Raw genomic sequence first — 15,988 nt, 5'->3', positions numbered from 1 at the left:
CATAGTAGCACATTGATCCTTCTAGCCATTGTAAAACTCCGAACATCTTCCAGCTCTTCATTGAACATGTGAAGGATTGGAAGGTTATCACTCTCAACAGCCACCATTCACTATCTGTGCTCCCGCACCAATTGCAGTCCATCGAGCATTTCTTAGAGCTCCGCTTGAACCACTAAGCACGCACCAAAGCTACGGCTAAAACCCATTAACCAAGTACCATCCTCGTCTTTCAACACTCCCTTAGCTGATGCCCTTAAACTGCACCATCTACATTGTTTAACCCAACCCACAGGAGGTTTACACTTAACTCACACTTCTTGTAACATGGTTCAGCCTAGTACCCCTACTTGAACTAGCAATAACAGTCGTAACCAAAGAGAGGCTACTCATGACAACCTCAGTTGAACTAAAATATCATTACTAGAGATGACCAGATTACGCTGTCGCCAAAGATTCCTTTAAACAATACCGAAAATAAGCCCCCAAATACACTTCATCAAAACTTAGATTATCATAGTTGTGAACATTCTTTATAATCTACACGTTTTAAGGAAAATGAAAAGAAGTTGATTATGGAATGGCTTGGAATCAATCTTCCCAAAACTAACTTGGTCTCTTGAGGACACGTAATGTAGTTTCTTGGCTTCTACCGCATACAATCTTTGTAAAGCCCCTTTTTCACCTCTCTTCATTACGTAATAAAAGCCATAAAAACTGCCTCACTCGTTGAGGGCCCTTAAACCGCCCAAGGAACTAACAATCGATCATCTCCAGGACTCCAACTATAATGGGTTAGCTGTTCATCGGATATATGAAGGTCTGGACCTGCACCATCACAATAAAAGAAAATACCGTAACATCTCCAATTGCCCTGGTCGTCGGCCATCCCTCTAACGAGATTTGCCAAAGGCCCTCATTGATTGACAAGGATCCAAGTAGATATTTTCCGAAGGCCCCACCTCTTGTATCTAGCCTTCTCTCCAAAATCACCTTCTATTTTCATCTCCGAACATTATCACAAAGGTCCTGCCAAACTTTTGAGGATGATTTCCGTAAAGCCGTTGAATTTGCTCGCATCTCTGCGTTAGTATTTGTATTAAGAGAATCCCAAATTAAGTAGGGAAGAAAGATTTTGCTCTTTTAAGTCTATGGTAAAAAAATCTCTTCAGCCATTTTCATTTTTAATTTTAATATTGAGAAAATTTTCTCTTTCAACAAATTTAGAGCAATATCTCTGTGAATTTTGAAAGCGAGGTAACTCACAATAACAAATCACAATATTAATATATTTTGTCAATTTTACATAAATTTGATTGGTATAATAAAAATCTAGTTATCATAATTTATACATTCTATCAAATTAACAAAATATGTAAACATTGAAAGCTGAAGTTATTTTATACTAATAAAATGATGTACAATTAATAAAAATATTAACATTGTGATTATAATTATCCTTAATTACTCAGTATCAAAATTAATAAAATTTAAATTCTTTTAATTTTTTTGAGAAGAACTAATTTAATTAATTTCAAAATTGAAAGTCGGAGTCCCACCACTCTCAACCTATTTTCAATTACAAATTAAAAATAATTTTGGTGACTTTTGAAAATATACAAATTATTTTTATTTTAAAAATATAAACTCTTATTTAAAAACGAAATCTTATTACTATTATTTTTTGCCGTCGAGATCAACTAAAATGTAATTTTGGATTTATGTTGAGATATAGAAAAAAATTAAGTTCAGAACTAAGTTAAGCAAGAGTAATATTTAGAATTGGTATCTCATCAAATGTGTGTTGCATTAATTTTAAAAGATATTAAGTTTAATTTAGTATTTAAATGTGATCTAATGAAATGATAATTTATGTACATATATTAGAGTAAATCATATTTTATTTAAAAATAACAATATCTTTGAATACTTTTTGATTAATGCAAAAGCATCGAATTTTATTAGAAATATGAAGAAAATTTATTTACAAAGTGCATTCTATTTTTAATAAAGGTGGATTAAATCTCACCCAACACTATGAAAATTTCACGACCTATATTAAATCTAGATGTTGTCTTATGCAGTTAAGAACACTTCATGAGTATATTCTAAGCATGCATCACATCGTATGATAGAAATTGCATTATTACTAATATAAATTAAATTAAATTGTGTGATACTCACAATATAGGTGAAAAAATTATTATATGATAAGAATTGTATTATTATGCATCATATCGTATGTTAAAAATATTCTTTTAAATTTTATTTAATAATGATCGTACTAAACTTGTATTTTTTTATATATAAAATAAACATTTATTTTAATACTATTAAACACATGTTTGATCCTTAGATTTGTATTTTTTAATTGTTTTATTTAAAGATAATATAAAATATAGATAAACAAAAGTATTATCATTATAATATTTGTACTAGCCCATTTTGTTTGGGCTCGTAAAACAAACCCATCCCAAACTAAAAGCCCAATCAACCAAACCCAACAACACCTAAAAACAACACAAAAAAAGAAAGAAAAGAAAAAAATCAGAAATTTCAAACCCTAGGTGCGCCGCACCAAGGGCCTTCTACCTTCAACCACCTTCTGCCACCGCCACTGTGGCCACCATCCACTTGCACCTGCAAAAATAAATATAGAAGTGACAGCAATAATATAAAAAAAAAATCTCTTGTAAAATGGCTATATAAAAGCCTAGAAATCAGATTGTAAAGGGGAACTTTTTGGAATACAAAAGAAACTTACAAACAAAAGCAAAAACGGAATCAAGCGATCTACCAAGGTGTTTTTTTTCTTTTTTTCTTTTTCGAATCTATTCATACGTACATATTTTTTTTCTCTTTAAAAAAATGATATATATATAGGGATACATATATATTTAAAATAAAAATAAAATAAAAATTTTACCTTTTCATTTTCGGCGAACGACGTCAGGCCGATGATCGGACCTTGGCCGGATGCTGAAAGGGGGAGAGAGTTTGAGAGGTTTTCCCTTTGTTTTTTTTTCTTTTTTGAGAAGTGTTGAAAAATAAAAAATAAAAAGAGTAAATTTTGGTTTAAATACTGGTACTAAAACGGTACCGTTTTGGGCTTTATGCCCCAGATGCAAAACGACGCCGTTTCATCTTCACCCGCATGCGCAACTCGACTCGCCTGAAGGATCCACTCTTTTTTTTAAAAAAGGGTTATTTACCCTTTAAGGCCTTCCACATTTTTGTCATGTCTTAATCTAATCTTTTTTACTTTTAATTTTTTTCCTTTAATTTCGACTTTGTTTCGATTTAGTCCCCCAAGGGACTGTGCGTTTTGGGACAAGGGATATTTCCCTGATGAGTCCCTCCTCCCTTACACGTGTCTCGTTTTAGTCCAAAATCCAGCTTTTCTTTCTTAATTTATCCCTTAAAGTTCATTTCTTTTATTTTGGTCCCTTTTTATTGTTTTTGCTATTTCATTAACTAGTTTAATATTATTGTTACTATAATTATATTTATGTTTTCATGCTCACTTATTTGCTATTATTATGTTAGTAACTTTGTATTATTATCACTATGATCGTTATTACTAATTATTATTTTTTATACTATTGTTGTTATTATTATTCCTGATTTTATTATTAATAATGTATTATTGTTATTCTTTATTTTATTATTACTATTATCTTTTTAAATTGCTGTTACTATTATTTATTTTACTATTTAATATATTATTATCACCCTTTTATTATTATTACTATTGTATTAAATTACTATTATTATTATTATATTTTTTTATTACTATTACTATATTATTTTATTTTTATTTTCTATTATTATTATCATTATTATTAATACTAATATTAATATTCTTATTATTACTCTTATTATTATCATTAGTATTATTATCAATATTATTATTATTACTATCGTTTTGTTATCATTGTCATTTTATTTTGTCATGTTTTATATATATATATATATATATATATATATATATATATATATATTTATGTACTTATATATTTGCTTATTTCATTTTCTTTATGCATTTGTTTTATTTTATTTTTATTACTAGCCTTGCTTTTATTTCATCTTTTATAATTGCTCATATTATTGTTATTGATATTGTCGCACCTATTATCATGCTATTATACGTATTAGTACCATAATTTGCTTTTATATTTCACTATAAATCACGTCATATTTTTCTCGATACATTAAAATAATTTTTCATAAAAGCAATATTCCATATTTAGAAATTCCAGAAAATCGTGCCCTAACTTACTAGATTTAGATTTTTCTCATTTAATCTAAAATAATGAAATATTCTTTTAAAATCGCAACACGAGTTTTGAATAAAATGCTTATTCTCGGAGATACGATGTGTTGTGTCCTAACTTATTGGATATGATATCTTGATACCCCGAGATAAGATTTTTGCAAACAAAGGTAATATTCGATATTTAGAAATTCAAGATATCGTTCTCTAACTTACTGGGTTTCGATTTTTCTCGTTTACTCTAAATAATCGGATACCCTTTTAATAGGTTAAAATACACAAATTTTAAATAAAAGGCAAGCTCGTTCTCGAAAATTCAAGATGTTGTGTCCCAACTTACTGGATGTGACATTTTATTATTTCGAGACGAGAAGATCTTTAACATTCAAGTGTTTCTACAAAAAGAGGGATCGTATTTTAAAGTCTTTCAAGTTTTCAAAGTTTCGACACTAAGACACTAATTAATCAACTAGGTACCAATTTTTGGGCGTCACGAGGGTGCTAATCCTTCCTCGTACGTAACCAACTCCCGAACTCATTTTCTGATTCTCGTAGACCAAAAATTATCGTTTTAGTAAATCTTAACTTTTATTAAAATGATTAATTTAAGGTGACCCGATCACACCTCATAAAAAAGGATTGGTGGCGACTCCCATTGTTTGTTTTCATTTTCAAAATCAAAGTCGACCCCGTTTTCCAAAAAAATAGTTTCGACAATATTAATTATATCCTTTTTTTAAAAATATTTTTATAATTTAATAATTAAATTGGTGAACGATTAAAAATAACACTAACTCAATAAAATATTTAAATATAAGTATAAGTTTAAATAATATAAAATTCACCTGCATATATCAAAATTGGGTTCCACTATATTGAAATTAAAGTTTAAACATAAACAAGCATACCGATATGTTTCTTTATTAAAATAAATGGCGTTAATTTAAGATAATAAGTAATGTAAATTTATGAGCACCATAACTTGTATTTAGAGGAGTTTATTGGTAGGTTATCTCCAGTTTAAGCGTAATATTAATATATTTTATATTTGTTTAAGTTCAGTTTGACCAAAAATTTAAATTTAAAATTTTGTTCAAACCCGTCTATATTTGTAAAAGACTAACCCAAACTTATTTTAGACTCGTCCATATTATTTTTTAATTTAAAAAACTTATATTATATTATTTTAATATTTAATAATTTTATACATTTTTTATTTATTGAATTTTTATATAGTCACCTTAACATTATTTTAATATTTACATTAGAGTATAGGTTTATTTTTTTTATTGAGTTCTAAATTTCATAATATATAAAAATAACATAATATAAATATTATAAAATTAAAACGGATCGAGCCGAGTCAGGTTAGGCTTTTGAATGTTTAAGCCTAAGTCTGACCCATATTTTAAACGGACTTAATTTTTTTATTTAAGCTCATTTTTTAGACCTATTATTTTTGTCTAAATCCTCCTAAATTTTAAACATAACTGTGGGCTTAGATGAATAATCGACCCATGAACAGATGTATCGTATTTTAACATAATATAGAGCGCTCATTTGGTTAAGACATACATATATGTTAATAACAAATTAAAAAGAAATTTGAAGAAGAAATTATATCAAAGTATAGAGCTAAGAGGTTAAAGGAGCAAACCGAGTATAATTAAAACATAGGATCCAATCCAAGCCCATGTCCTCCTATTCCTACCATTGCCCCATATCCCTTATCCACAAAGCAGCTTTTAAGACTCGCATCGTCACATCTCTCTCTCTCATTCTGCAATACAAAATGTTATCCATGGCTACTTCATCTACACTCCATACTACTTTCACTTGTCATTCCTTTCGTTATCAGAAATCCTTTAACACCCCCTTTTGCCTTAACAAAAATCCCATTTTGAAGAAAACAATCAAAACTCCAACACTAACTGCTTCGGCTGCCACGGAAGCTGTCACTGAGACTGAAACACCATCCGACTTCATCATTCCTCAGAAACCTGAGGTGGTGGTCAAGCAAGTTGGAAAGCCAAGACTGGTTTTGAAATTCATATGGATGGAAAAGAACATCGGGCTTGCCCTTGATCAAGTCATACCGGGCCACGGCACTGTTCCTCTAAGTCCATATTTCTTCTGGCCAAGGAAAGATGCCTGGGAAGAGCTCAAGGCCACTCTAGAAAGTAAGCCTTGGATTTCTCAGAAGAAGATGATTATCCTTCTCAATCAGGCCACTGATATCATCAATCTATGGCAGCAAAGTGGTGGCAACCTTTCCCAGAGCTAGATGTGCATTTCTTTATATAATTTTTTTTGTCTTAGCTATGCAAAATGGCCTCGGTTAATCAACTGAATTTGAGAATGTTTGGTTTGAAACCTCTTAGCTCTGAACTAAGATATGAATTGTTGGTTTTAATACGATAACAAACACTGCTGAATTGTTGGTATTTCCCTAGTGATCCACATATTTGTAGATTTTTCATCCTTGTTAGATATGAATCTTTACCAAGTTAGTTTTTTTTCATGATCATTACATGTCATTGATGTAGATGGTATACGAATTTGATGCTAGTTTTTATAGAATTACCTTAGCTTTGTATAATTTTACCAGCCAAAGCATTGTCGAGGAAAATCTATTTAATTTGGGTAGCCTGTGGAGGTAGATGCAAACATGCATTTGCCTAGGTGTCTTTAACTTGTACTGATTGAAGATAAATGAAATAATGTTTCTGCTAAAAGGACAATATTTCATCTTCTTGTTCAATATTGCAACTTAATTTCATCTTCTTCCCCTTTTGGGGATTTATATTTAATGCACTCACATAACCATGAGTCCCTTATTTTGGTTCCACGATTTCTCTTGTGTGTAGTCATTAAGCCTATGCAAGTTGTGTTGCATTCTGGTTTTTTCCTTGCAGGATGATACGTACTTGCATGCTAAGGCAAGGTAGTATAATTATGTTTGGGAACTTCGACTTGTTTTCCAACATATTTTTCTTCGAAAATAATTCCAAAAATGTTAACATCGAGTTTACGTCTCAAGAAAATAAACAAACAAGGGGAAACAAACAAACAAACTTATAGACCCGACTGATACCATAATGCAACTCGCCAAACGTCAAAATGAAATCAGTATACTGAGGCTCCGCAGCAGCCACGAACTTGTCTAGTCCTTACAGAAAACGGCGCCTTATTCATGGTAAAGGGTCGTTTACCTTTCGTCCCAGAACTTTGAGCCACATGTTCTGTGGGGTTTTCGGGTACAGCCTCCACCTTCAAGCCAGCACGAAGGCTTGAGGGGATTTGCTTATCAGATGAGTTCTGAAACATCAGTGCAGTTTTCTCTGTGTACTCGTAATTCTCATCTTCATCTTGGACCTTGACTTTAAACATGCTTGTGTTCATATGAAAACTGGAATCATGGGAATCGTAATTCTCATCGTCGCTCTCATGAATGGCTACTTCCTTTTCCAATAGCTTGATAGGGTCCACTTCATCCAACGACATTGTCCTAATGTCCAGGTTTCCTTGTGATGAATCTTTACTTGAAGAAGGGCTCGAAATCTTGATTTCTGGTGTCTGTTTCAAGTCCTCTGCTTGATTGCCTTGTTGAGTTTCTTTATCTTCAGAATTTGGTTCCTCTCTCTCAAGCACTCTTTTTCTTTGACTATTGGGACTGTTTTGATCATCATCATGATCATCATCATCAGGATCATGGAAATCAGAACGAGAGAGTTCCACGGCTGCTCTTGCTGCTGTGGCCGCATTTGCAGCAGACTCAAAGGCTGCTTGAGCGGCATCAGCTACATCATTATATTTTTTCCTTGCTTTTGTTGAATCAGAGAACTCGTTGTCATCTCCTAGGACTGCATGGTTACTTGCCTTACCTATTGTGCCTAACTTGGGCTGGCTATGATTCTTGCTTCCGTCCAAATTTTCCTGCATTGATAACATTACTAGCAATTTATGAGTTAATCTCTCTGTATGTTTCTGTCATAAATTGCGTACCTGGGTAGCGGAAACAGAGGTTTCACGGAGTTGTAGGGCAATGCTATGCTCAGCAGCAATCTCATTGAGCACATTCCATCTGCTCTGCAAGTCTGGTTGTTTGGTTGAGAGTTTCTGTATAATCTGTGGAGCCGAAGATTAACCTTATAGCAAATTCATTACTATTCCTATATGTATTTAACGTAGACAAGTTTGAAATCAAGATTACCTTAGTGTTGACTCCACAATTGTTGCGCAACTCAATGGCACGAGCAACGAATTCTTTGCCATAGCGAGACGTGAAGATTGCACGAATCTCTTGAAGCTCGGGAAAATCTCCACACCTTGAAGATGCAAAGAGCAAGCCACATATTGCCTCCTTCAGCTCATCAGGGCATTCTCTGCAGATCAAATATAACTCAGGGTTATCAATAAAACTGAAAAAGAAAAAGAAAAAGAAAAAGAAATGATGGAAGAAATTACAAACCTGTCTTCCTCAATGAGATGGAGTCTTTCAATGAGGAGATTACAATACCCTTCCAGGATAACAAACACGTCCAACATGTTTTGCTCCTTCACCACCTGCTCCGCCTATCCAAACAAAACCAAAAGTTTAGCTCCAAATAAATAAATATTCACACAATATATAGGATACAGTAAATAAATAAAGCATAGTTACTCTTAGAAGAGCACGATCATGGTGGCCGAGCTGAAGGAGCTCCACAACATCAGAGCGAGCTTGGTTGCTGCGAATCTGACGCCGATTCTTGAAAACGGAAAGACGAGAAAGGGCAACACTAATAAGTGATTTCAACTTGTAGGGCTTGAACCCTCTTCCAAGCAACGCGTCTAGCTTCTTCCCCATAACCTTGCAGCTACCGCTCCTTGGACTTAGATGAACAATAACAAACAAAAGAGGAAAGGGCAAGGCTTGGCTTGGCTTGATTGTGCCTTTTATGTGCTGTGGTGACGAGGGATGTACAGCGTGGGGAATGATTGATTACATCTTTGCTGGGCCTGCCATTTCCTTTCTTAATACCTAAGTCTTTTGTATTTTATTTCCTAATTATTAATAATCAATAATAGGGAAACCAAATCAAGAAAAGCGAAGACTTTAAACGCGGTTACTTCAGCCTACAATTTCCAGGAAGAGGACTGAACGCAAAGCCACATTTTGTTATAAGAGAACTGACGCGTTTTCATGCACCTCAAAAATAATCGCCAAAGAGCAAAATTTATTGCTTTATATTAAGATAAGTGGAAGTGTAATATAAAGTTTTTTAATACAGCTCTTTCAAGTAGAGTTTGGTGGTTATGAATTTCTCTTCATAAACAATAAATTAAAATAACTCACCTATTTCAACTATGCCCCGGTTAAATATGTATTTTTACTGATTTTAACCATTAGTATTTAATGGTAATGATGATGGGGTTCGACATATAAGTGGGTGATTTGGCAATGCTATATCAAAAAAAAAAAAAAAATTTAAAAATATTTTAAAAATAAGTATGTAATGAATTTGGACAAAAGATTGTTTAATTCTATTTGAATCTAGGTATCTATTTGTTCTAGAATTATAAAATATTATATAAAAAAGGAGTTAGTATTTAATACATTAGCAGTATTTTTTTATTTCATAACCAATCTTAAAATATTGCCAGGTGTCCTTTTTTTTAAAAAAATATTTACTTTGTAATATTTTATAATACCTTTGTAGGACATTTGTCAACCCCCTGACCCTACTTATGGACTTTAAAAACTTCATTGGTAGTGTACCAAATATTTTCGCTTATAAAAATTATAAAAATGGTAAATTACACCAATAGTCACTCAACTTTGGCGTAGTTGACAAAACAGTCACATAGGTTTCATTTCAGTCACTCAACTTTCGAAAAGTGACAAAACAAACATTTTTACTGTTTTCCATCACAAACATCATAGCCTAGTGACATGGCAGATGACGACATCCTTGGTGTCAAAAAACCCTTCAGCTGGCTAGTTACTCTCAATTTAACAACACTACTAGCACCAATTTAAGGTTAGATAAGAAGAAGAAGAAAAATGAGAAGAGGAAAAATGGAGATGCCTAAAGTGATTCCGGTGTGCTGTTGTGGAAACCCAGCCAAAATAAACACATCTTGGTCCAATGACAACCCAGGTAGGAGGTTTTTTGGGTGTAAGAAATTTGGCAGTGGATTTCAAAAACCATGTTGGTTTTTCACTTGGTTTGATCCTCCATTGACGTCCCATTCACAAATAATGTTGTTGGGTCTTTTGAAAAAAGTGAGGACATTGGAGGATGTAAGGAGGAGGGAGAGAAAAACATGGTTTTTGGTGCTTATATTTGTAACGGTGTTGTTGTTTTTTAAACCCTAAATCAACTTATGTTGTTATTGTTAGCACTGAAAACTAGCTTATTTTATGTAATATTGTTGCTAGTATATTGTTGTTTACGTTGTTATACATGGCTGTTGGTATATTGTTGTTTATATTGTTATACATGGCTGTTGGTATATATGGCTAACCAGCTTATATTGTTGCTTACAAACTTGAAAGACTTGAAATGGAATATAATATGTGGTTGTTGCTTACAAATTGTTTTGTAATATTATTGTTGCTTACAGCAGTTAGAAAGTTATTTTGTAATATTTGATTTCATTTCAAAGTTTACAGACTTGAAAGAATGTTTAATCTTCATTTCATTTGTATTTCTCAATACTCATATGTCAAAAAAGATAACACATATGAAAAATAAAACATTTGTATTTCTCAATTCTCACACATTTGTTTTCTCAATACTTATATGTTGGAACAGATAACACAAACTGCATAGATCAATGCTCATATGTTAAGGCCAAAACATCAAACTGTTTACAAAAAGAAGGATGGGCAAATTATTGCCAAATTTTCCTACAATTCAACACAATTGAACAAATGTGAATTGTAGGCAAATTTACAAAAAAATTCAGTGGCTATATGCATAAGTTTATCGACAGTAGTAATCATAAGCAAATTTACAAAAATTAATCTACCTAAGTTAATACATCAGTAGCAGGTAAATTTATACAATTTCAAAAAGTTAATAAAATAAGGTTTGTTCACAAAGTCATCATTGGTCTGTCATAGATGACTCTTGAGTAGGACGCATCCATCTAACAATGGCTGGTTTCCTCTTGAATGAGAGCTTTTCTCTTGGGGCAGCAGCTTTTTGGTGAGTTGGGGCAGCTTGTTGATGAGTTGGGGCAGTTTGTAACTGAGTTGGGGTAGACTATTGAGTTGGGGTACTCTCTTGCTAATTTTGGGTAGCCTGTTGCTGAGTTGGGGCAACCACTTGGTTGTGAACACAAACTTTAAGTCTTTTGACCTACAAGAACAAGTGAAATCTGTCAAAAAAATTTATAAACAGAAGTAATATAATTTAACTTAAGGCAAATGACTTACTAGAATGTTTTGGCCAACTTCCACTTTGCATCTCCTTTTATTATGGCCTATTCTTTTTGCATTTACTACACCTCATGTCCACCTTTCTCTTGCTTAACCTTTCTGTTGTTTGTGGTTCATCAGGTTCTTTTCTTCTCACCTTAGTAGGTCTGCCAGGTAGCCTTCTTAGTATAGGAGGCAGTATTGGCAGCATGTTTGACAAAAAGACCTATTGTTTAGGACCCCTCACCAGCCTTATAAAGTTGGAGTAAATTTGAAGTTGGGTTTGCTTGGTGTACCAAGTTTGTACATAGGTCTTTGTGAACTCATCTTTTAGATGAATGACAACCAGTGCATGCATGCAAGGGATGCTAGTAAGATCTCAATTCCTACAGGAGCAGGAATTCTCAACTAGGTCTACCACATGCTGGTTGCCTAGACCACATTCAACTAGATACCTGTCCCACTAGCATGTGATGGAACACAACTAAAAAACAGTCACCATGCTTGGTTAAAAAACAATCACTAAAACAACATTGTGAGCAGCCCCACCAACAATCATACACATACACACACCCCTCCAAAAAAAGACACTACATGCATATTATTAAAAAAATACTCATTACATGCATATTAAAAGATAGTCAACAACATGTATATTAAAAAAACAGTCATATAAATCAACAATCACTGTATGCATATTATTAAAAAATACTCACTGCATGCATATTAAGAAATAGTCAACAACATGTATGTTAAAAAAATAGTCATACACACCAACAATCACTGCATGCATATTAAAAAAATAGTCATACACACACACACCTAAAAAAGTCACGCATGCATATTAAAAAACACTCACTAAAACATGTGACCAGCAACATAAAGTCAGAATAAAGGCATTAGAAAGATTAAAAAGAGTAACTTTACCTCAATGAATATTTGATATTTACATCCAGCTTTTTCTTGATCTTTGGACACAACATTCATTTCCATTTGTTAGCTTATTCTTTTTTCTTAACAATAAGCAACATAATCTTGGTCCTTACTGTTTCCATCATGGTCAAAATAGGTTTCCCTCTTGCTTCTAGTATCATCTACCAGTAAACAACATAAATGATTAGTGAATTGCTAATGATTAGTAAGAAACATAAAACATTGGGGTTTACCTTGATTCAAAAAGATTATTCACCAACATGTCAAAATGACTCCTAATTGAGAAGTGAGACCCTGACCAGTGAGTAGGGTTCTTTTCCTTCAACCAATCACAAGTATGCTGATTGGTTTTCTTTAATTCACCCATGGCATCCTCAAAATCCCTTGTAGTACTTGCTCTGGCAGCTTTCCGAAGCAAATCTTTCAATTTCTTTGTTCAAAAACCAGCTTTCTTGAAATTGGCATGTAGGCGTGTAACACAGTGTCTTGTTTTTGCATTAGGAAACAACATACATATTACTTCTAAAAGTCCCTGCAGTGGAACAAATACAATTTAATTCATTGACAAACCTCAAACCCTAAATAGAAACAACATAAAAAAATAAATAAATGGAGTTTTCCCTTTTATTTGTCAGACATGAAAGATAACTGGTATGAGCTCACAATTTCCAAGTCTATTGTGAGCAACTCCAAGAAACAAAGCCATGATGCTTAGTTTTCACTTTGGACAGCAGCATATGCAAGAGGATAGATGCCATTATTTGCATCTATCCTAACAGTTGCAAGCAAGTAGCCACCATAGTAGCCCGTCAAGAAACATCCATCTAAAGCTACTATTCTCCTACAACCAGCCTTATAGCCATCTTTGCATTCCTGCAGACAGACATACATCTTTTGAAACAACTTGTTATCCACATAACAGATTGTTGTTGTTCCCTTATTTTAGGTCCTAACCTCTAACAAATACTCATAAATCTTCTCATATTGAGCCTTATGAGCTGCTTCAATTAATTCCAATACCCTAAGTTTAGCCCTCCTACATTTGATTAGTGAGACTATGCAACATAAATCTCTTTTGACATCTTGTTATAATGATTTCAGAGAATAATCAGGATCAACAATGAATTTTTATTTATAATGTTCACCTATATAAGCAGATTACATTCTTATTTTTATAGACTTTAGAATAAGTATGGTTAGGGTTTGAACTCCTAATTTGCCAAGTCTGGTCAGTAGGGTCATTAGGGTAGTCTAGTGGCCCATATGAACCAAGAACATTTTTCACTGTAGACTGCCTTTAACCTTTTTAAATTATTTTTGCGAAACTTAATAAAATAACTATTCAACTTACCATACTGCTTGGTAGCTTCTTTTAGACTATCTTTAGACTTAAATAACATTCTAACTTTAAATCTAGGATTACTCATGTCATTCTCTAGGTTGAACTCAAGTCAACTTGGCCATCTATGTCAGATTCATGTGCACTATCTAACCTTTCATAATCATCACTATCACACAGTTCACCTACTTCTATACTATCCATGTTTAAACCATCTAAATAAACTCTTATCCTATTAAACACAACATTTTTAGATGCACCACTACCAGACACATCACTATCAAACATTTCTTCTTCATCACTACCAGACATTTCTTCTTCATTCTCATTAAAATTGTCATTAATTAAACCTGCTAAACAAATTACTCATCAATAAAGGCAGACAACATAGGCAAACACTTTAACCATTTTTGTCAAACAATAACCAATACAAAATAATTTAATACAAACATAACCATTTCTGTCATGCACATGGTAGACGGTAACCAATACAAAAATAATTTAATACAAACACAACCATTTCTGTCATGCACATGGTAGACAATAACCAAACACTTTAACCCTACACCTAGACAATGACAGACAATAACCAGTACAATATAGAAGGTAAATAACAAATTTGATATTGCCACATACAATATAGCAGCTAGGATACAAACAATAAACAACAGTTTGATAATGTCATTCATACAATGGCAGATACAAACAATAAACATCATGTACATGGCATACCATACACATGTCATTCACTTTAATAACCAAACCCTAATCTGTCATGCACATTAATAACAAATAAAACCAAAATCAAAATCAAAATCAAAATTGAAATTGAAATCAAAATCAAAATTAGAATCAAAATGAAAATTGAAATTGAAATAACCCAAAATAACCCTAAATCGAAATAACCCTAAACCTAAAAATAAAAAACTAAACGCAGAAACTCACCCGTTAAAGTGGATGTAACAACATTGGCAGCTTATCTTCTATTGACCATTGTTGCTGAGAATAAAAAACACTGAATGGTTTCTGCTTTCGTTTTCTTTTCTCCTCAAGTGAAAAATACCAATCGCTTTCTAACCCTATACCTTGTTAATCAATTATTAAATTGATTTCGAACCCTAAACCAACCTTCTTAATCGATTCCCGAATCAGTTTCAAACCCAAACCAACCCGAATCACAATCAATTTTTTCCCAAATTGATTTTCTTTTTTTTTTTCCACCAAATCCCCTTAATCAAAATTTGTTTCTAATTTTTTATCCTAAACCAACATAATCCTTCAATTTTTTTCCCTAAACCTGCCCCAAACCAAGACCCATCAACTGCTTCACCAACGTGGCAAGTTAACTTGCCACATCAGCAGTTTCATTAACACACTAACGAAAACTGTTAATCAATGACTATTTTGTGACTTTTCTATAACGTTAGTGACTATTTTGTCACTTTGCAAAAGTTGAGTGACTGATATGATGTGACAGCCTTAAAACGACCCTAGTCGGAATGTGGTTTCGGGACCACAAAACCGAGGCATAAAAATAATTTAATATTTATTTTATTGCCTATAATATGTGTTAACTCATGTGTGACATTTTTGATGCTTTAATTTAGAGTTATAAATGTGAATTTCACTAGAAAGGACCTAGTAGAAAACTTTGAAAGTATGATGGGGAATGTGTGATGACTAATTAAAGCATGCATGCAAAACAATGGCCTTGCATGTCAAATACCCCTCTTTTACAAGTGATGGCCGGCCATGACAAGGAGTATGGGCTAAACATGTCATGAAACATGTTTTGTTGGTGCATTAGGGAGAAACAATAAACAAATAAGTATGGGTAATAAAGAAAGAAAAAAAAATGTGTGTGAGTGAACCCCCATTGCCGTGCATGGAAGAAAAGAAAAGAAAAAATTTTGCTCATCCATTTTTCTCTCTTGACCGAAAATACTAGAGGAAGGAAGGAATTTTGCTTCATGTTTGGTTTGGAAGAGGATTAGGAAGAGGTTTGGCTATACTTGCATCAAGATTAAGGTATGTTTGA

General features: G+C 32.8%; 2 protein-coding genes and 1 long non-coding RNA gene across 3 annotated transcripts; 1 reads left to right on the top strand and 2 right to left on the bottom strand.

The window, feature by feature from the left end:
- Window positions 1-2,396: 2,396 nt before the first annotated feature.
- Window positions 2,397-3,052, bottom strand: LOC108465660 (uncharacterized). The gene is made up of 2 exons (XR_001868517.2): window positions 2,924-3,052; window positions 2,397-2,637 (listed from the first exon to the last, which is right to left on the bottom strand). It is a non-coding gene; the product is annotated as an uncharacterized LOC108465660 (long non-coding RNA).
- A 2,898-nt stretch (window positions 3,053-5,950) lies between these two features.
- Window positions 5,951-6,714, top strand: LOC108465656 (30S ribosomal protein 3-1, chloroplastic-like). The gene has a single exon (XM_017766028.2). It carries the CDS (start codon window positions 5,964-5,966, stop codon window positions 6,552-6,554), a length of 591 nt encoding a protein of 196 aa, XP_017621517.1. The 5' UTR covers window positions 5,951-5,963; the 3' UTR covers window positions 6,555-6,714.
- A 529-nt stretch (window positions 6,715-7,243) lies between these two features.
- On the bottom strand, window positions 7,244-9,465 carry LOC108465654 (uncharacterized). The gene is made up of 5 exons (XM_017766026.2): window positions 8,934-9,465; window positions 8,742-8,845; window positions 8,484-8,655; window positions 8,276-8,398; window positions 7,244-8,206 (listed from the first exon to the last, which is right to left on the bottom strand). The coding sequence occupies exons 1-5, from the start codon at window positions 9,117-9,119 to the stop codon at window positions 7,397-7,399; spliced, it is 1,395 nt and encodes a 464-aa protein (XP_017621515.1). The 5' UTR covers window positions 9,120-9,465; the 3' UTR covers window positions 7,244-7,396.
- Between the last annotated feature and the right edge of the window lie 6,523 nt (window positions 9,466-15,988).

Source organism: Gossypium arboreum, chromosome 3, assembly GCF_025698485.1.
Source record: "Gossypium arboreum isolate Shixiya-1 chromosome 3, ASM2569848v2, whole genome shotgun sequence".
NCBI classification, from domain to species: domain Eukaryota; kingdom Viridiplantae; phylum Streptophyta; class Magnoliopsida; order Malvales; family Malvaceae; genus Gossypium; species Gossypium arboreum.
This window is presented reverse-complemented; position numbering and strand designations above follow the sequence as displayed.